This window comes from Marmota monax, unplaced genomic scaffold, assembly GCF_021218885.2.
Source record: "Marmota monax isolate L192 unplaced genomic scaffold, Marmota_monax_Labrador192_F-V1.1 WCK01_AAM20220418_F8-fsc00021, whole genome shotgun sequence".
Lineage (NCBI taxonomy): Eukaryota > Metazoa > Chordata > Mammalia > Rodentia > Sciuridae > Marmota > Marmota monax.
In genome coordinates, this window is record NW_026695228.1 from 15,209,789 (window position 1) to 15,229,583 (window position 19,795).

A 19,795-nucleotide genomic window follows, 5' to 3' on the forward strand; every position below is an offset into this window, starting at 1 on the left:
TGCCTGGACAGGCATTAGTACCTGGGGGAGGACCGACTTGCCTAGTGGAATTGGAACTGGCACGGGGTGTGTTTGAAAGTGGCTCCCACCCCCAAGCCCTGTCCTATAGGGAGTGGCCTGGATGGAGGGGTGCTAGAAGGGTCACTTGGCAAGCCTTGAAAGGGTACTTGCAATGGCTGGCATCAGCATTTTTTTTTTTTTGTACCAGAGTTTGAACTCGGCGTCACTTGGCCACTGAGCCACATCCTCAGCCTTATTTTGTATTTTTTTAGAGACAGGGTCTCACTGAGTTGCTTAACACCTAGCTTTTGCTGAGGCTGGCTTTGAACTCACAATCCTCTTGCCTCAGCTTCCTGAGCCACTGGGATTACAGGTGTGCACCACTGCGCCTGGTAGCTGGCATCATCTTGATGGCAGAGGAGAGCAGATAGGAAGAAATGTCCCTAACCAACTGTGGCTCCTGGAGAGACACAGCCAATACCCCAACCCTGGCAACCTGATGGGAAGGGGTAAACTGATGGCCCCATTGAGAGGTCAGGATCTTCCAATAGTTCCCCTTTGGGATGAGGCCCCCATAGTCTGGGGAAACTGTATGTATTTGTGTCATGTCTGTGCGGGCCTGTTCATGCGTATGCTCCAGAGCATGCTCCAGGGCCTGTTTGGGCCTGTGCAGGCCTGTTCATGCGTATGCTTCAGGGGTTAGGGAGGCCCCACTGGACCTGGTTCAGCTGATCTCCTGAACACCCCCCCTCCAATAAGGTTCAGGTGAAGATGGGCAGTAGAGCCCTGCAGGGGCCGGTGCAAGTCCTAGAAGGGAGAGAGAGGCTGCACTAGGCAATGGATCCTCCCAACCTGCAGACATGCTGGCCCAAAGGAAGCCACCATGAGAACCAACACACACTCTACAGAGAATGACACAGAGGTGCATGCCACTGATCCCTGACCCTGAGAATCATGAGTGACAGCCTCAAAACAGTGTGGGGTCTGGGTTAGGGCTACAGCTGGGATCATGGGCACTAGAGGAGGCCAGTGTCAGGGAAGGAAGACTTCCAGTCTGGAGGAGGAGTCAACGGTGAGGAGTAATCGTAACAGCCAGGATTAACATACATGGATCAACTTTTTAATGTCACTGCAATCTGTAAGGAAAGAGTTACCATTATCTCCAGCTGGTAGAAGAGGAAACTGAGGCACAAGGTGGTTAAGTGGCTGGATCAACCCCATAAGCTTCTGGAACTGACTGTCCTTCAGGCTGAGAGCCAAGCTCACCCTCACCCGCTGTTGGGCAGGACCAGCCTGGGCCAGGTATCCACCTGGTGCCCTCCGGAGGCTCCAAGAGAATGGCTCAGGGAGGCAGACAGGGTGGTTTGTGCTGGGATGGAGAACACGGGTGCAGCCCACTGACAGGAGCCAGAGCTTCGGCCTGCTGCTGTGTGCTCTGGGCCTCGTGTCCTCATTTGTAAAATGGGCACACTGCTGGCCTGGCCTCCTGGGTTCTTGGGGGGATCCAGTGACTCACCCCATGACAAAGGCTTGATTCACTGCTTATGAAGAGAGGCTGTGAGGGAGCCACACCCCCTAACTCCAGAGCCCCAGAGAGGCAGGGCCCACTCAGCAGAGATGTTCCCCAGTGACCCTGCACTGCAGGACCTGCAAGGAATTTGGCACATGCAGATGGCAAGAAGGGTGGAGGCTTAGGGAGGCCAGCTCCACCCTAAGTGTGGGGTATAGGATGGGGGGCCCCTGGCTTGGTCAGCCCACAAAACAAGGGACAGGAAGCTGACTGGGCTGAGATCAGCACAAGGACCAGGATCAACTTCCCAAATGCTGATTCTTCCCAAGGTCCACTGGAAAAGATGTGGGGAGGGAGGCCAATTCTCTCAGATCAGAGTCCCTTTTCACCTCTCAATGTTTTTGTTCTTGCTCAAAATGAAAATGTGGGCAAGTTTCCTGTGTGTGTGTGCATGTGTGCACGTATGCATGTGTATGCAGTTGTCTTGTATTGGTTCTGCATAGGGTCTGGGGGTATACACTTTGTGGTATGTTGTTTATGACAGGTGCTTAGTGTGTGTGTGTGTGTGTGTGTGTGTGTGTTGTGTGTAGTACATGCACTGTGTGGTGTCTGAGTGTGATGTGTGTTGTATGGGTGTATATGTGTGAGTATGCAAGGCTTGAGAACTGTAGGTGACACTACGTTTGAAGGTACACTTGAGGAGGGGGGGTGGGCAGGTGGAGACTTCCTTGTGCTAAGGGCTGCCTGAGGGCTCATTTGGGGCAGGGGGAAGAGGATCGTTCTGGCCACTGGATGTGGGGGTGCCCAGAGGAGCAGGGAAGGAGCCCAGTGGCAATGGAATGTGTTTGAGTCAGCCAGAGCCAGCCTGCAATGTTGCTCAGCTGAGCTGTGGTGCCCCAGAGGCCCCTGGTGGACAGTGGCCAAATCATATCCACATATCAACCAGGTCTCCCCGGTCAGTGCCGGAACCTGAGCACCCAGAATCACAGCACCTTCCTATGCCTAAGGTGTGGCTGGGGGATCATCATGTGAGGTCACTCCACCACCTGCCTTTAACTTGCCCTGTCCCTTGGCCCTCTAGGGCACCTGCCCTCTCCATGCCTGAGGCCCTGGGCAGGGGCCTCAGGAGTTCTCATTCAGCCCACCTGCTGCCCACCTACCTGAGAGATGGGGAAGCCTTCCTCAGAGTCTGAGGATAGTTGGTGCTGCCAGGAGGGGCTGTGGGCACCAACTTGTGCAGACCAAGCTCTACTACTCCCCACCGCCAGCTGGGTTAGATCTCTCAGGATCCAGTCCTTGGCCCCCTGACAACTCCTCCTTCCCTTAAAAATCCTTCCAGACTATCCCGTGACTCCCCTCTCCATCCCTGCACCCCTACATGGGAGCTGGGATTAGGGGTGTAGGGTAGGGGGCTTTGTGGTGCCACAGCCTGTCTCTGCATCCTTCCCCTTCCCCAGCCCCCATCATGGCCCCATTTCCCGCACCTCTCTAATGGGACAGGGAGCTCCCAGAAAGAAGGAAGTAAGTCACTTTTATCCCCACCCCCACCCCCACCCAGGCCTGGTGAGGCTGGCATGCAGTTGGCACTCACTGTCTGGTGACTGGCCAGCAGAATGGATGGTGACCTGAAAGGAGTCTGTCTCCCCAGGGGCCTGAGAGTTCCTGGAGTTTGGGGGCCATGTCTCAGCACCTTCATACCTGGGCAAAGGAGCTGCTCAATAAATATTTGCTGACCTAACACAGGGTTATTAAGAGCTAACATTTATGGTGTATGTCAGCAGCTGCTCTAAGCATTTATCATTTTTTAACTCCATGAATCCTAAAGAGGGTTGCGATGATGGAATGGAGTGGATCTGGTCTAACTAAGCTGAAGGTGCCTGGTGCAGGTGCCAGTGGGTGATGAAGCCCTGGCATATAGCCCCATGGTAAAACTCTCAAGGTTGAGCCAGAAGCAGTGGCGCACACCTGTAATCTCAGTGATTCAGGAAGTTGAGGCAGGAGGATCACAAGTTCAAGTCTAGCCTCAGCAACTTAGCAAGACTCTCAAAAAAAATAAAAGGGCTGGGGATGTAGCTCAGTGGTAGAGCACTCCTGGGGTCAATCCTCGTCCAAAAACAACAACAACAACAACAACAAAATGCTCAAGGTTGCCTATAGAACTTGAAGATTGTATAAACTAGATTTTATATCCATAGGTGACCTAAGTAAGGACTGAACTATGTGCAGACTGACACGGAAGGATGCCAACTCATCAGTTTATCTACAAATGTGTAAACAAGATCACTGTGTCTGGCTAGTAGTAGCTTTTCTCCCCACTCTTTTATTATAAATCCTATTTTTATTGTAGTGGAATGAAATCAATCTATAGATACATGTATGTTCCTTGTATCACAGTAAACAGCAAGGCAATAATTAGCCTTTTGGGGTATTCTTTGACACCTATTAACAGCCCTTAAGGGAGGTTTTTAATTATTGTCCCCATTTTATAGATGACATGGAGTCTCAGGGAGGTTGCATGATTTGCCCAAGGCCACACAGCTGGCAAGTGGAGAGAGAGATTCACAGCCTTTGATGGGATGCTCCTTTCTCTCTCAGCCCAGCCCCAATCCAAGAAGGACAGCAGAGGTGGGTGTGGATCACAACTTGCCTGCTCTTCTCCAATGTGATCCTAAGGGAGGATGGTTGGTTCTATGCCTCCTTCTGTCCCAGGGACTCGCTGAGGACTGGAGCCTGGGTCCCCACATGCTCAGATCACCCTCAGGAGGCTCCCCACGGCCTGAAGAAAGTGCCAGTTACTTGACCTGGTGTCCACACTCTGCATTTGGCCCACTCCTCACTGTCCTTCACTGTCCCCTCCCAGCACAGGCCCTCTTGCTCTTCTCTGGCTCTCCGCTTGGCCATTGCCCTTCACAAGGAACCAGGAAGAAAGTCTGCCTTCCCAGAAGCCCTTAGAGCCCATCAGAATTGCCACTTCATTCCAATGGGCTCTGTGCCACCTTACTGTGGGAGCTCTAGACTGTGCTGCCCTTGGAAGGCAGAGGCTCCCTCAGGGGGGTGAGGGCAGTGGGGCCAGCTCTGATCCCCTCCATTCCCATCTCTGAGGGATGGCCTGAGCAGATATAGTCTCAGGACCTCCAGGTGGAGGAAGGAGACGAATTGTCATAGTATGTGTTCCTGCATTTGTGTCACTGTACAAGCTACACACATAACTGTGTCTCACGTGGGGACTGTCTGCATCCACATACACATGTGCTCACTTGTGCTTGCATGCGTGTCTACCTGTGTGTACACAGCTACATGCTCCTGCACCTAGGTGTCTGTGTGTGTCTGCCTCTGTGTGTGCCTATGCACCTGTGTGGCCAGTGGTGTGTGTAGCTATAGGCTACTCACCCTCCCTGGAGCCAGCCTTCCCTGTGGCTGTAATTACAGCCAAGAGGATGATGCTGTGACAGTCACACAGAAGATGGGGGCTCCCAGGGTCACCTCCCCAGCAGCCTTCCCAGCTCACCATGGGGAGGGAGGTGCACCACACCCATGTCTTCACACACTTCCTCAAAACCCTTCTGCCCAAAGCTCCAGCCCAGCCCCACTTCTGCTCTCTGCCACCAGCGCCCACCCGCACAGCCTTTTGGGAGCAGCAGGAGGTGCCCTCTGGAGCAACCAGTGAGGTGCAGAGCTGTTCAGAAGTGAGAGGGGCATCCCTGCCCTGGGGAGCTGCTCAACTGGGGACTCTTCAGTCCTGCGAGCCCCATTTTCCCCATCTGTGAAATAGGGCGGCAATCCCCTGTATTATTAGAGGACGGGTGGGGTCAGGTTTCTATGGGAGATGACTACTCACTGGGAGATGCGGCAATTATGAAAATAACAATTATTATTACAAGTCCAAGCTTGGCATTTGAGCAGCAGCCTGACAAAGAGGCCGGGAGCGTGCTGCCCTACTCTGTGGATGGGGAGGGCCACAGATGGAGCCAGGGCAGGGCAGGGGGATGCCTAGTGAGGAGGGCCAGGTAGGTGGGGGAGGCTGTTCAATGTGCCCAACCCAGGGCACCAGGGGTTCTGCTGTGCGTATGGAGCCTGTGGGCATGCAGGGGTTCCCCAGGCAGGCTCTAAGACAGGGGCCATGAGCACCTGCGTGGGGGACTGCATCTGTCCATTCACAGCTGGCTGGTCCCAGAGCTCTGGCTGAGGCTGGTGGGCTGCTGGGCCTCCTCCCGTCACAGCCACATCTGCCCAGTGTTCCTGCATGGTTCTGCCATGGCTTCTCCTCTGGCTTGAAGTGTGGGCTGTGGTCACTCTGAAGGAGCTGCTTTCGAGGGCAGAGCTGAGCTGGGGCCCGGATGGCTTCCTGAGTCGGACGCAGTCCTCAGACAGCCTCATCCTCTCAAGGCCTGAGCTGCCCCACTGGCCTGGCTGACACAGGGCTGCATCCTAGTGCCTGTCTGCTTTCTGCTGCCGCAGGGCCTGCAGGAAGACCCCTTTCACCTGGCTAAGGGTCTCATGGTACAGGCGGAAGTCCTCCTCTTTTCCCCGCAGGGCATTGCCCAGGGCGGCTTTCAGCACTTTGTTCTCCTCCACCTGGATGGCCAGCCTGGACCACAGGGAGACAGGGTTGAGTGTGGCCTGAGTAGCACATGGGTGGTGGTGTCCAGGGGGCCCTGGATTGCAGCTCCAGCATGACTGCTGTTCAGCTCAGGGCTTTCTCTGACCCACCCCCTCCCCTGCCCTACCCCTCCCCAGGAGGAATACCATGCTGGAGTCCTCCCTGGGCCCGCCCACAGCTTTGGGTCTGGTGCCCAGTAGCCCCAGCATTATCAGCCATCCCAAGCAGGAGCCTCATTTGTAGAGGTGCTTTCTCCCCTTTCCCTTTGCATTGTCTTATAAGGCCCAACTGAGGGAGAAAGTGGGTCCAGCAAACCCCGCTTAATGAAACTTCTCTTGGGACTCTAGGGTCATCAGGGAGTGCCTGGGCCCCTTGGCCACTGCAGGGAGATCTCTGAATTGGAAGCCTAGAATCTAGGACCCAGCAGAACCAGCCCTCTGGGCAAACAGAAGTCAAAAGTGCGAACAGGGAGGGACAGTCCCTCTGCCCTTCGTAGCACCTCTACCTAGACTACTACCCTTTTAGGAAGAGGGGGCAGGAAGCACCTGGTGGTCAGCTCCTCCATCTGCAATTCCACAGGTACACTGGAGAGTTGGGCAGAGGATGGGTCCTTTTTCTCACTTCCTGTTGGGTTGGGCCTGGTGTTAGAGGCTGGCAGACCTGCAGGGCAGTCTTCTGGCTCTGCCATCCTGACCCCTAGCTCACCCCAGCCCACACCATGCTGACGTGGCTGGTCTGGGACTACCCTTGAGAAGCAGCGTTACAGCGATTGGCCTTTCACTTAAAGACAACTTCCCCCAGCTTCAGCACAAGCCTGGAGTGTGTTCTTCTGTCTAGGGTCTGGGTGTGACCACAGCATAAGTGACGCAGGCCACCTTACAAGGTGAGAGGCAGGTCGTCCCCTTCCTTCCTCCCCTTCCTGCTGCTGGCAGGGAAGCTCCAGTGGCCACCTTGGACCAGGAGTTGGAGCTGTGCGTTGAGGATGGTGGAGCCACAAGACAGAAGAGCTTGGGTCTCCCAGCCTGTGGAGAGGCCACGAGAGCCCTCATACACCTATGTGGAGGCAAAAAGGGTCTCCTCTGCTGTTTCAGCCACTACTACTTTTGGCTGGCCCAGCAGAGCAACTGTGAACAAGGTTCACTGGGGACAGAAGGTAGAGGGCTGCTGGGGAGGCAGGAGGTAGTGGCTGAGGACATTCAGCAGAGGTACTGCCCCCTCATGCTAAGGGCTAACACGAGGCTGGGCCAGGTCCAAGTGGGCCCGTGGGTCACTGGGGCTCCTGCTTCTGGCTGGGAGCTGGGAGAGGCTGCACAGTAACAGAGGCAGGCAGAGCTCTGCCCTCATACAAACTCCACTTCCCACACTCCCTGATGAAGGCCAAAGAGCAGAGTTAACTGCTTCCTCCCTCAGCAGCGAGGCTGCCCCTACTCCCCACATCAGGACCCTTCCTTGGTCCCTACCTGGTTTATTTTTGGGGGCTGCTTTCTGTGAGGCGGATGCCTTGCCAGGCTCCAAGCGCATCTTCTCCAGATGTTGCTCCAGCACCACAGTGTGGTGCCGCTCCCCCTGCAGCCTCCTTTCCGCCTCCAGGAGCTTGCTGTTGCTCTCCTCCAACCTGGTCATTATAGAGGGGCTGCACACGCCCTGGCAGGCAGGGGCAGCCCCTGGCCCACCTACTGAGGCTCCGAGAGAGGTGGGCATATCTTACACTGGGTGGTGGAAATTGTTCTGGATTTTCATTGCAGTAACACAGAAATGTGCACTGAAAAACCACATAGTTCTCTTCAAGGCTTAAAATGAAAAAAATTGGCAGCCCATCCCTACGCCCTTCACTCCGGATTCTTGTTTCCCAGAAGCAACCACTTTTAGCATTTTAAGCTGCTTCTTTGAGTGTTTACTGCCACATTTCTACAGATGCTTGTGCTGCTTTTTTTTAAAAGGTTTAAATATAATCTTTTGACTTCCTGTCATGCAGAATCAGAATTTGGTTTTATTTTAGCACTCTCCCCCTACCCAACAGAACCTACTTTCCTCTTTTTGACTGAATTGATATTAGGTGGTGTGTTAGTTTTCTGTTGCTACTATAACAAATTACCACAAAATAGGCAGCTTGAAATCACACAAACGCATTGTCTCACAGTTCTGTATATCAGAGAAAGGGAGCCGGTTCTTTTGGGTTCTCTGCTCCAGGTATCACAAGCCAAAAACAAGGTGTCAGCTAACCTGGGCTGTTATCTGGAGGTTCTAGGGGAGAATCTGTTTCTAAATCCATTCAGGGTGTTGGAAGAATCCAGTTGTAGGTAGCTGAAGGACTGTTATGGATTTCAGTAACAGTTTCCTTTTGTTTAACTTTGTATCCCATCTGCGGTTGGCTAGGGGTCATTTTTAGCTTCTAAAGGGCACTTTGCCCCCTCTGCTTCATAATCAGCTCTGAATCTTTCATGTGTGATGCCTTCTGCAGCATAACTCTTGAATGACCCTAGATGGAAAAATGTCTCTGCTTTTATGGGCTCAAGTGATTAGATTTGGCCCACCTGATAATCCAGGATAATCTTCCTATCGTAGAGGCCATCATGATCATTACATCCACAAAACCCTTCACAGGCATAACAGCAAAGGACACAGGCATCAAAATCCTGTCTACCACAGGGGATATATTGGACAATTATGCAGAGCTGACATGTAGTTCACTAATGATTACATTTCCTGGAGTTAATGTTTGTCTTATGTTTATTATTTTGTTTTCTATATGCCTGTCATAAATCCATGGGCCTTGAAGACCTTGTTGTATGGTTATTTCACCTGTGAAAATTTTGTTTAATCTTTTTTTAATATTGTTTTTAGTTGTAGTTGGACACAATACCTTCATTTTATTTATTTTTATGTGGCGCTGAGGATCGAACCCAGCACCTCACACATGCTAGGCGAGTGCTCCATCGCCAAGCTCCAGCCCCAGCCCCAAGATTTGTTTAATCTTTAAGTCCCACTAACAGGGAAAAGATAAATGGTGACATATTCATACTATGAAACATGATAGAATATGACAGAACCATTATACTATTCAACACAGTGGCCTTTCATCCACATGAAGCTGTTAAAATTAAAGTTATGATAATTAAATAAAATTTAAAATTCAGTTCTTCAGTCATACTAGGCACATTTCAAGTTCTTAAAAACCACGTGTGGCTAATGGCTACTGCATTGGTCAGTGCAGATCTAGAACAAATCCATCATCTCAGAAACTTCTATCGGACAGCACTGGTCTAGCAACGACAAAGAACAAGGTAGAGCTATACATACAAACGTGGCTAATCTCCAAGTCATAGAAAAAGAGCAATTGCCACAAGAATACATATTATACCATTTATATAAAAAAGCTCACTAAATAATGACATGTGCAAGCCTACATATTCAGGTCTGTAACTTCAAGAACAAGGGTCAGGAGATAACAGGGTGGAGTGGGATGACATAAGGAGCAAGACTTGGAAGTGACATACACATGAACCTGACCTGTTGTCTACAGTGGTAACAAGGAGACTCTGGGACTGAGGTGCTTTCCCCTGTGAGTGGTCAACTGGAGACCCACCAGTGGCAAGAGGTGGGTCTGCTTCTCCCACCTGCCTGGGCTTCTTGAAGAAAAATGCTGCAGTCATTGAAGGTGACTGAGCAAGTGATGGCCCTTGGGTCTGATATCCTGGGCTGCAGAGGTCAGCCTGAAATCAAGGTGTCAGAAGGGCTGCTACGCTAGCTCATCTTGGGGTCTTCTTCTAAGCTCATTCCATTTGTTAGCATAATTGAGTTCTCTTGTGGCTGTAGAACCTCATTTTCTTGCTGGATATTGACTAGGGGTGGTTGCTAGCTCCTAGAGTGCACCCACCATTCCTGCCACGTGATCTCCACAGCAGGGCAGTCTGCAGGAGAATGTCTTCAAGGTCAGCAGGAGACTAACTCTGCTGCTTCAACTCTCTGGCTTCCTCTGTCTCTGAACTCTAGACTCATGCAATGAAGTCTGCCCTCTCTCTCACTTTGATCAACTCAGTCACCTGACTAGTAAACTTAATTATGTCTGCAAACTCCCCTTTGCCATGTAAGTTAACATAATCATGGCAACAATATCCCACCATATTCATGGGTTCTGACCACACTGATGGGGATGGAAGTATAAAAGGCCTGTATACAAGGGGGCAGGAATTTGGGGGATAATATTAGATAATGTTCTGCCTTCCACAGTGAAAACACAAATTTTCTTTTTTAAGAAAGAAACTAAAGCCTAGTGGTATTGTTAGAGAATAATACAACATTGTTCCAGGCACACTAGAGTCAACATCAGAATTAGGGTTAAAGGAGAAAAATCACATGGTCCTTCAACAGATGCTGAAGATGCTCAAATTCCTTATTTCTGATTTTAAAAACTCAAAGTGACTGGAAATATAGCCAAGTGGTAGCCTGCTTGTCTAGCATGTATAAGGCCATGGGTTTGATTCCCAGCACTGCAAAAACAAACCAAATCAAACAAAATGCTTCAAGTAAAAAAGGAGAACAGAAGGAAACATCTTAACACAATAAAATATTTTAAATTTAGAAACCAATAACTCGTGAATAGAGGAATGGTAAATCAATCAGTGGATTTACATGATAAAATACTCTGTAACCATAAAAAGAATATGTACTGACATGAAGAGAAGTTCTGCAATATGTTACTAAATGAAATAAGTAGCTGAAGATTATGCATAATATATGATCCAATTTAAACATTTATAACAAATTAAAAATTTAAAAACAAATAAATATAAGGCTAATATAATTCAGTGGATGAACTGAAAACAAAGAGGAACAAGAAGAAGCTACTGAAGCACTGTCTGTGGGGTGGGGCTTTCATTTTTCTGTTATGGATTTCAGTAACAGTTTCCTTTTGTTTAACTTTGTATTCCATTCATACTAGGCAAAACAAACAGCAGCAAGTGCCATATTAAAATGGTAAAAGCATGTTATCAGTTTCCTCAAAAACTTAGGAGCAATCAAACTCTGGATTTCTTCCCCAAATTGTGTCTTCACCATCTTGATACACATCACCATCACTCATGTAATTGCTCAGCCCCCAAAGCTGAGAGTCATGCTTGCTTTCTTCCTCACCTTCGGCTTCCACTCTTTCAATAAGTGCTACAGCTTTCACACAAAGACACACCAGAGCCAGCTCCCTCGCACTCCTCCACGTGTGGCCTGGTCTGAGGCTGCTCCTCAGGCCTGGATCCATAGTCTTTGCTCTCAAGATTCTCAGATCCTTCGGATCTCCTATTATTCTCTTTGGGCCAGTCTTTGTCCTCACCACTGTTCTCTTCCTCACTTGTTAACTGGTCTAAGTCAGTCAGATCCTCATTTGTCAATGGCTTGGAGTATGATTCTAACAGTCCTCTGACATCAGGTGTGTCAACCTCATGAGATTCCAAATATTTTGAAAGACTTGTCTTGTTATTTCAAAATCGATTCTCATTGTATTTCAAGAGTCTGACCAGATTGGCCCAATGCCAGTGTAAAATGAAGAATATTAAGTGGTCAAATTATTAGTAAATATTTTGACATTAAAATTTTTGCTTTCGGGGCTAAGGTTGTGGCTCAGTGGTAGAGCATTTGCCTAGCATGTGTGAGGTGCTGGATTCGATTCTCAGCATTATATATATATATATATAATAAAGTCTATTAACAACTAAAAAATATTTAAAAAATTTTACTTTCATGTGTGCTGTAATTGTGAGGATTTGATAAACAATATTCAGGAGATTCCCCAACCCAACAATTAATTTAACATAAATAATACAAGATCTTTATGAAGGTAAACATGCATAACATTATATACATAATATTTATATGTGTAATATGTAAATTGATCTTCTATAAATTAAGAAAAAATATAAACAATTTCAAAAAATGTGCAATGGCACAAATAAGTAGTTAACAGAAAAGAACACATACTGGGTTGTGTGAAAAACATGCTCATCTTCAATGTTTTTGTTTTTTTAAGTTTTTTTTTTTGTGGTACTGAGGATTGAACCCAGGGATGCTTAATCACTGAGCCACGTCCTCAGCCCTTTCTGTTTGAGAAAGAATCCCACTGTTGCTTAGGGACTCACTAAGTTGCTAAGGGTGGCTTTGAACTTGCAATCCTACTGCCTCAGCCTCCTGAGCTACTGGGATTACAGGCGTGCACCACTGTACCCAGTTCCTCATTTTTGGTCACAGCAAAACAGATGAAGATAATAATGAGATATTAGTGTTCCTTTATGAGTTTGAAAAAAATGTTAATGACTGATAAAACTTACTATAGGAGAGGCTATGGGGAAAGGATCAAGAGTTCACATGATTGGTAGGAATGCGAATTTGACTCATTTTAAAGGGCAATTTGCCATTATTTGTAGATATGTTTAGTGTGAAGCTAGTTTTTGATAATATACGTAATACATGTGTTGTCCATATGGCTAAATACACACATATACATATACACATGTATGTACATATGCATGTATATATTATTGGGTGTGGAAAGAAAAAAATTAGTAGTTTTAATTGTTCTTATTTATGAAGAATGTGGAATTGGGTGTTGGAGAAACAGAGACTTTTTGCAATAAGTAAATATACATTTCTAGTAGAAAACCTAGCAAAACTTCCAATAGTGTAAGGCAGGGGTTTTAATGCCAACATGAGGGCAGCTGATATAAACTTGTACATCTATAAGGCAGCAAGTTACTTACAAGTGAGTTAATATAATTCTAGACACTTCAACAGAATACCTTGGTTGTGATAATCAGAGTTAAGATAATCTCCATCAACAAGTGCAGGGAAGTGGTGAGGAAGCTGTAGTCCACTGGGGCCTGGGGCAGGGCAGGGTGGAGGCTCATCAGTCGTGAGAAACTGAACACAGGCAGCACTCCTGTGTTCCGGAAACCCTAAGCCAATAAATTAGCATAAAGCACTGATCAGAAACCACTGAAACCCCAAGGGCTCCATAGAAACAACCATAGACCCACTCTCTAGGAGCGCTTTCATAGCCTAAGAACTGCCACAAGAAAATCCCCACTGAAGAGGAGCTCACACCACCAGAAATACAAGCCACATGGGGAGAACATTCATCCCAAGTGAAGAGTCAATCAACAGACGCTATTTACATCCCTAGGTAATAAAGGTGATATAACTATTTGAAAGGACTAAGTTAAGTTTAAAATTATTGAAAAGAGAAAGAAAATAAATCTTTGTTTGTTTGGTTGGTTATCATGCTGGGGATCAAACACAGGGCCTTGCACATGATAGTCAAGCTTTCTGCCACTAAGCTACACCCCTACTCTGGAAAGGCAAGAAATCTTAATGAAAGGACAAATGCTGTAAGCAAGAGAACAGGAGGTTTTACACACAACAGTTATTAAAATAGGTTTCAGGGTAGACGAAGTGCAACTCAAGAGATTTAGTGAACTGGAAGATAGATTTGGAGAAATCACTTGGAATTCAGCCTAAAATATTAAGTAGAGTTAAAAATTATGTAAGAAAGCAAGGAATTCTAATGTATGTGGCTGAACATTTTAGTAAAAAGAACAGGGAGAATCAAGAAGCAACAAATAAAGAAAAGTCCTTGGCAAAACATAGATTGAAGTCCTTGAATTAAAAAAGTACACTAATTCCTGAACATAAAAATAGAATAATAATAATAATAATAATATAGGAAAATAATATATATAGGAAAAATGTAGAGAAAATACATACAGGAAAATATCATAGAAAAATATATATATAGGAAAATATATATGTATCTATAATTGGGAAAATAAATTTGTCAGAAAATATATATAGGAATATATGTGTATATATATGTGTGTGTATGTGTGTGTATGTGTGTGTATGCATCATATATTTAGAGACATCACAGTGAAACCTTACAATATCAAAGACAAAGAGAATAAATGAAAAAGTATCCAGAGAGAAAGGATATCTACACAGAGATGACAAACTGCTAGCAGATTCCTTTTTAGTAACAGTGGATGCTAAAAGATGAAATAATGGCCACAAAGTACTGAGAAAAAATACCCATCTACTCAGAATTCTATGCCAAAGTTTCTCCTAAATTCTCATTTAAGAGAATGGCACAATAGAAACACTTAAAAATAAATTATTCATGGAGTTGACCATTTTTATGGCCCCAATGAACTAACACATGTACCTCAGTAGGGAAACTGAACCCAGAAGGAAGACTGAGGTACAAGAAGCACCAAGAGGAAAGACATCTGTAAGCATGCTGCCAAAGAGAAAGGAATACCAATCAGCCGCAGTGGTGCGCCCTCTTATCCCAGCAATCTGGGAGGCTGAGGTAGGAGGACCTCAGGTTTGAGACTAGCCTGGGCAACATAGTGAAACTCTGTCTCAAAAATTTAAAAACATGAAAAAAGGTCTGGGGATATTGGTGAGTGGTAGAAAGCTGTCGGGTTTAACCCCAAGTATCACAACAAAGGAAAGAAATACAATTTACTTAATATTTTCATGGTGTTTAAAGAAAGAATGTGGACAAGACTGTTAAAAAACAGTCACATGGGGGCTGGGGTTGTGGCTCAGTGGTACAGCGCTCGCCTAGCATGCGCGAGGCCCTGGTTCAATCCGCAGCACCACATAAAAATAAATAAATAAAATAAAGGTATTGTGTGTAACCAAAAAAAAGAAAAAAAGAAAAAGAAAACAGTTACATGAAAGACACAAGTGGAAAAATTAAAGCATTCACACACACACACACACACACACACACACACTTGGGATTGAACTTAGGGGTGCTTAACTACTGAGCCACATCCCCAGCCCTTTTTAATTTTTTATTTTGAGGCAGGGTCTTGCTAAATTGCTGAGGCAGGCTTTGAACTTGCAATTCTCCTGCCTCAACCTCCTGAGTTCCTGGGATTTATAGGCATGTGCCACTGCACCTAGCTAAAACATTCTTAATTTATTCTATTGCTCACAATGATGTAAAGAAACCTATTGATTTTTAAATCTCCTGAGCTGTGTTTTATGTTAAAAGTTAAGGATCACACTCAAAGAATACAGATAAAATGTATAACTTCCAAACTTGTATAGAAGAAAGGGAAATAAAACCTGGTCAGTCTAGTATCAGGGAAAAGAAAGGAGAAAAAGGAACAAAAATCATTGCAAGTAGAAAATCTTACTTAAGATGATTAAATACTATAAAAATGAAAATAGGTTAGACTCTTCTATTTAAAACACAGAAATTTTCACGTTGAATTTAAAAACAAAGCCAACTGCATGCTTTTTTTTTTTAAAGAGACGTATTTAGTAACTTTTGCTGTGGTAAACTAACCATACCAGCCCTCCTATTGTAGACAATTAGAGAAATGAACGCAATCTAAGAAATAACTTGTTTTCAGACAATAGGTAACAGGACAACAGGCACGGAACTCAATACTTAAGAGAAAGGAAACAATGACTTGAGTTCTACTGTCCTGGATTTTGCCTGAGGTCTTTTCTCAGCATGAGGGAGAGGGAATCCCAGCAGAGCCCAGTAGTCTTACTGGGATAAGGACGGAGACTGGTTAACAGGACAGAGGAGGGGGACTAAGGCCCCTGGAATTTGTAGGGCAGAGTACAGGAGGGGGAAGCTACATAAAGACCACTCCTGTGTAAGCTTGTGACACACTCTAAGGATCAAGAAAGGAATGAACATTGAGGATCTCTGAGAAAGGAAGTCCAGTGCTTTGGGATCAGAAGTCCAAACAGATTAGGAAGTTTGGAGTGTGGAATGAGCTCCATTTTCTTGCTAAAAGCCCAGGGAGAGGGCAAGGCTCTAGAGTAAGGAAAGTGATGTGTCTTGGTTGATGGGCCTGGGCCAGCCTCACAGAGTTTCCTGGCACCCTCCAATGACACAGGGGAGCAGAATGACTCTGAGGACTCCAGAAGGTGTGAGCTGACAGTGTTGTATGTGCATGACTCTTAGAGTGACAGCCTCCTTATATCTGTGTCATGGGTGCCTTGGTTGTGGATACTCTAATCCCAGCACTGCATGGAGAGGCCCCAGAAGATGAGCTCTCTTAGGGAGAGATTGCATGTAGAAGAACCAAGGTGGCCCTGCTGGGCTTCCAGCTGAACGAGGCCATCTAAGTGACCCAGCAAATTCCCAGTGAACCCACAGAATCAAGAAAAAGAACCACTAAATTGTTTTATGCCACTAAATTGTGGGCAGCTTGTTAAGCAGCAACAGATGACTGAGTCACCTCCCAATTGCAGGTGTAACTTAAGGGAAGTGGGAAAGAAAGCTGGTGTTGAGTATGTGTCTGCACCTGGAGGTGCTTTAGTCATCATGCCCCCTCATGAGGGGCAGACATGGGGGCTGTTCAGGCCAGCTAGACCTTGTTCCCCAGAAACCACTGGCACAAGAATTAAAAGTCATTCCCATGCCCCAGAAAAGACTGCCCAAAGATTCTTGCTACCAAGATCCCTGTATCTTCTTGGGCTCCCTGCTCTTCATCTTGGAGTTTTCCAGTACCTTCCAAAAATTTAATTCAGCCAGAATTGGTTTCTATTGTCTGTCATCAAAGAAACTTGACTGATACATGATACAGCCTGTTAGGACAGAAACTCAATGGTGTCTTTTGTATTTTTCAGTGTGGAGGTCACATGGCTGGCCATGTGTTGGCCTGGGCATCTGCAGTTCTTGCCAAAATGGTCACTTGAGCAAGAAGCACTGATTTATTTGAGTGGAAATCTGTCAACAACCCTTTGGAGGCCACTGTACCTCCTGGTCCACTGCCTCCCCAGAGAAGTCTCAGCCCCTCATCTCTCTTGCTCTTGGTAATTCTAGACATCAGCCCAGCCTGCGTCTTTCTCCCCTCCAACCTCCAACACCACCAGGTACAATGCTGGTCCTGCCACAGATTTTAATTTATTGCTGGATTGATTTGACCCTGAGTGTCCCTCTCCTGAGAATCCCACCTCCAGTCCACATGCCATGATGCGGTCCTACTGGGTGCACATAGGATAGGGTTGTGGGAAAACCACAGCGTGATGGCAGGGCCCCAAAGTCATGGGGCATTTGGGTGGGCACATGAGTGGCATAGCCTGGACCGACACCACAGGAGCCAAGCTCTCACATGAGGTAGATCCAGTTCCTACCACATGTGGGTCTAAGGGAGAATCCCTGGGTGACAAGTATTACCGTTTCTGCAGGACAGTAACAAACTCAGTGAGCCGGTCTCGCTCCACCTCGGTGGCCTGCCAGAGGGCCTTGATCTCTGTCACTTGTGCTTGCCAGCCTTTTTGTTCTGGGGAGTCCAAGCACCTGGGATTAGGGAGGAGGGCAGAGGGCAGAGGTCATCTGAAGCCTGAAGACACACACTTACCCCTGTGATGGTGGGAGGGAGTGGAAGGACAGTCAGAGGTTCTCAGAGACAGCCAGAGAAGGAACCCAACCCAACCCCTCCTGGTCCATCATTCCTAGCCTTATTTAGCTGCTAGAGTTATACTGGTACCTCTGTCCATCCCATTACTGTGGGGGGCTGAGATTAGTTGGGCTGCTATGAAAGCTGCCCAGGGTACCCATACCTGTGTGGTCTCTGGGGTTTGGCTGCTGTGCCCAATGTCAGGAGGCCCTAATCTGTGGTCCTGCCAGCTTGTCCCAGACTTTCTGCATCTCCTGGTTTGGCCCTGAATCCAGTCCACTCTCCTGGAGCCTGGACATTGGGCTTTGTGTCTTGGCCAATGTTCTCCAGTCCATCACTGCTTTGCTCCTTACCATTGGTCCTGCCTACTGGTTCCTTACCTGTTGGCTGGGGCCAGGTCAGAAGGTGGACTCTATGCTCCAAACCCCCAGAGCCCACGAGTAAGTTCCCTGTTGTTCTCTTGTGCCCTCACACTTCCTAGTGTGACATTGGATGACCCTGGACTCGCCCTTCAGCAATGTTGGATATAGGGAGGTTACAGAAATGGGCAGCATCTTGAAGCTGGTCTGGCATGTGAGCCTGAGGGCCAACTCTCTCTGGGGTGTTGGGAAGGCCTCTTACCCTCTCTTGGCCCCAGTTTTCCTCTGAATATTGAGGGGGTTGGTTGAGATGGGTTCTGAGGACTGCAGACCCCTCTGTGTTCTGAGTCCTAAAATGCTTTAGGGCATTGCTACTCAAATCAATAGCTAAAACTACTCTGCATCAGTGACTTTAGCATGGCCTAGAAGCTTGTTAGAAATGTAGAACCCTAGTCTCCATCCCAGACCTGCAGCCTCAGAACCTATATTCAACCTAGTAGATCCCTAGTGACCTATGTGCATGGCACAGCTTGGAAGGCCCTATCTGGACACCTCCATGATTCTCGAATGGAGCAGAGGAGATGCAAGAAGATGGGGCTGACCCCCAGCTCTGTCCTATTCCCAGGCATCCCATTAGATTCGCCTGAAGAGAGTGGGTCAAACCATGGCAGCTCTTTCAGATATACTCTCTGCCCCATGAACTCCTATCCCATCACTGATGGGAAGGAACTGTAAGCTCCATGAAGGCAAAGCCTATCTGTGTATTATAGAAGAAACAGGCTTGAGAACCAGCAGTCTGGGCAGCCAATCCTGTGTCCCTGTGGAGTTCAGAGGTCATAGCCACATAAGTTTGGAATGGTCATTTTGCTCATATCCCTGCTTTCAGAACTGTGATTGAAACCTCACAGAAAGAGTCTGCCCATCCTCCTTTTGCTGTGATGAGGCCTCCCCACCCTCAGTAGTGGCATGTGCCCTGTGGCTCTGTGTCAGTCTACTTGCCTCTAAGTGCTCTTGTGACCACAACCTGATGGGTGGGACAACTGCAGGTCTGACCTTGGTCCAGACATCAGGCCAGAAGTGTCTCAGGTACTTTAGGGGAGATGATAGACCAGAGAGAGGTCCAACTTGCCGAGAGCCACACAGTGAGTCAGAAGTAGGACGGAGCCCACTTGGGGACCTCGCCTGGAACCTGAGCTGACCTGCCTGAGGGGCGGGGGTGTACTGACAAGCAGGAGCATGGCTCCAGTGGACAGTGGGCAGGGCTCGGGACAGGACTTAGAGGTAGGACAAAACCATCCTTTGTCTATGAGCTGGCAGTAAGAACAAAAGGCCCATTTAAGCCCTTAGGCTTGATTCTATCAACAAAGAGAGGCCAGAGAGCTGAGGGGATATCAGTGACTTAAAGTGGGAACCCATATGAGGTGAAATTCTCCCTCTAGAGACTGATTTTCCATGAGGAAGAGAAGGCCAGTGAAGGTACTGGGAGCCAGGCCCAGGAAGATAAGGAACACAGTCTGGCATCAAGAGGCCAAGGTTCCAGTTCTCTACCAACTGGGACCTCAAATTCCTTGACCCTCCACATCCTTACTTAATTGAGGAAGAGTGCCTAGCTTTTGCCTGGCCTCACTTTCCCCTCCTTTGAATGGGCTCATACCTGGGTGAGGTCCTGTGGGGGCTGGACAGGGAAGGCCTGGTGAGAGCAGATTCCACCAGCGTGTGACCCAGGCTGCTCACAGAGCTGTGCAAAGGCAGAAGGGACCCATCAGCAGGGAAAGGCAGACTGGGCATGGCTGGGCCTCACCTCTGTGTGTGAGGTAGAATGGGAGCCAGCAGGGCTCCAGGAAGCCTGTGGAGGTGACCAGTGTGGGCCTTACAGCCCCCTGGGCTGGGTGGCCCTGTAGATTTGCTG

General features: G+C 47.6%; 1 protein-coding gene across 6 annotated transcripts in view; it reads right to left on the minus strand.

Annotated features, from left to right (window-relative positions):
- Window positions 1-5,355: 5,355 nt before the first annotated feature.
- Window positions 5,356-19,795, minus strand: part of Ccdc13 (coiled-coil domain containing 13) — a 52,225-nt gene continuing 37,785 nt past the window's right edge. For 3 of the 6 annotated variants that reach the window (XM_046437214.2, XM_046437215.1, XM_058576523.1), the window contains exons 12-16: window positions 19,541-19,624; window positions 17,305-17,427; window positions 7,571-7,725; window positions 6,656-6,734; window positions 5,356-6,098 (exon numbers count right to left, since the gene is read on the minus strand). In XM_046437214.2, the coding sequence (XP_046293170.1) occupies window positions 5,939-6,098; window positions 6,656-6,734; window positions 7,571-7,725; window positions 17,305-17,427; window positions 19,541-19,624 (601 nt within the window). In that variant the 3' untranslated portion in view covers window positions 5,356-5,938. Of the gene's footprint in view, window positions 6,099-6,655; window positions 6,771-7,570; window positions 7,726-12,642; window positions 13,052-17,304; window positions 17,428-19,540; window positions 19,625-19,795 lie in introns of those variants that run through there. The other 3 variants (XM_046437217.2, XM_058576524.1, XM_046437216.2) reach the window with 3 other exon arrangements.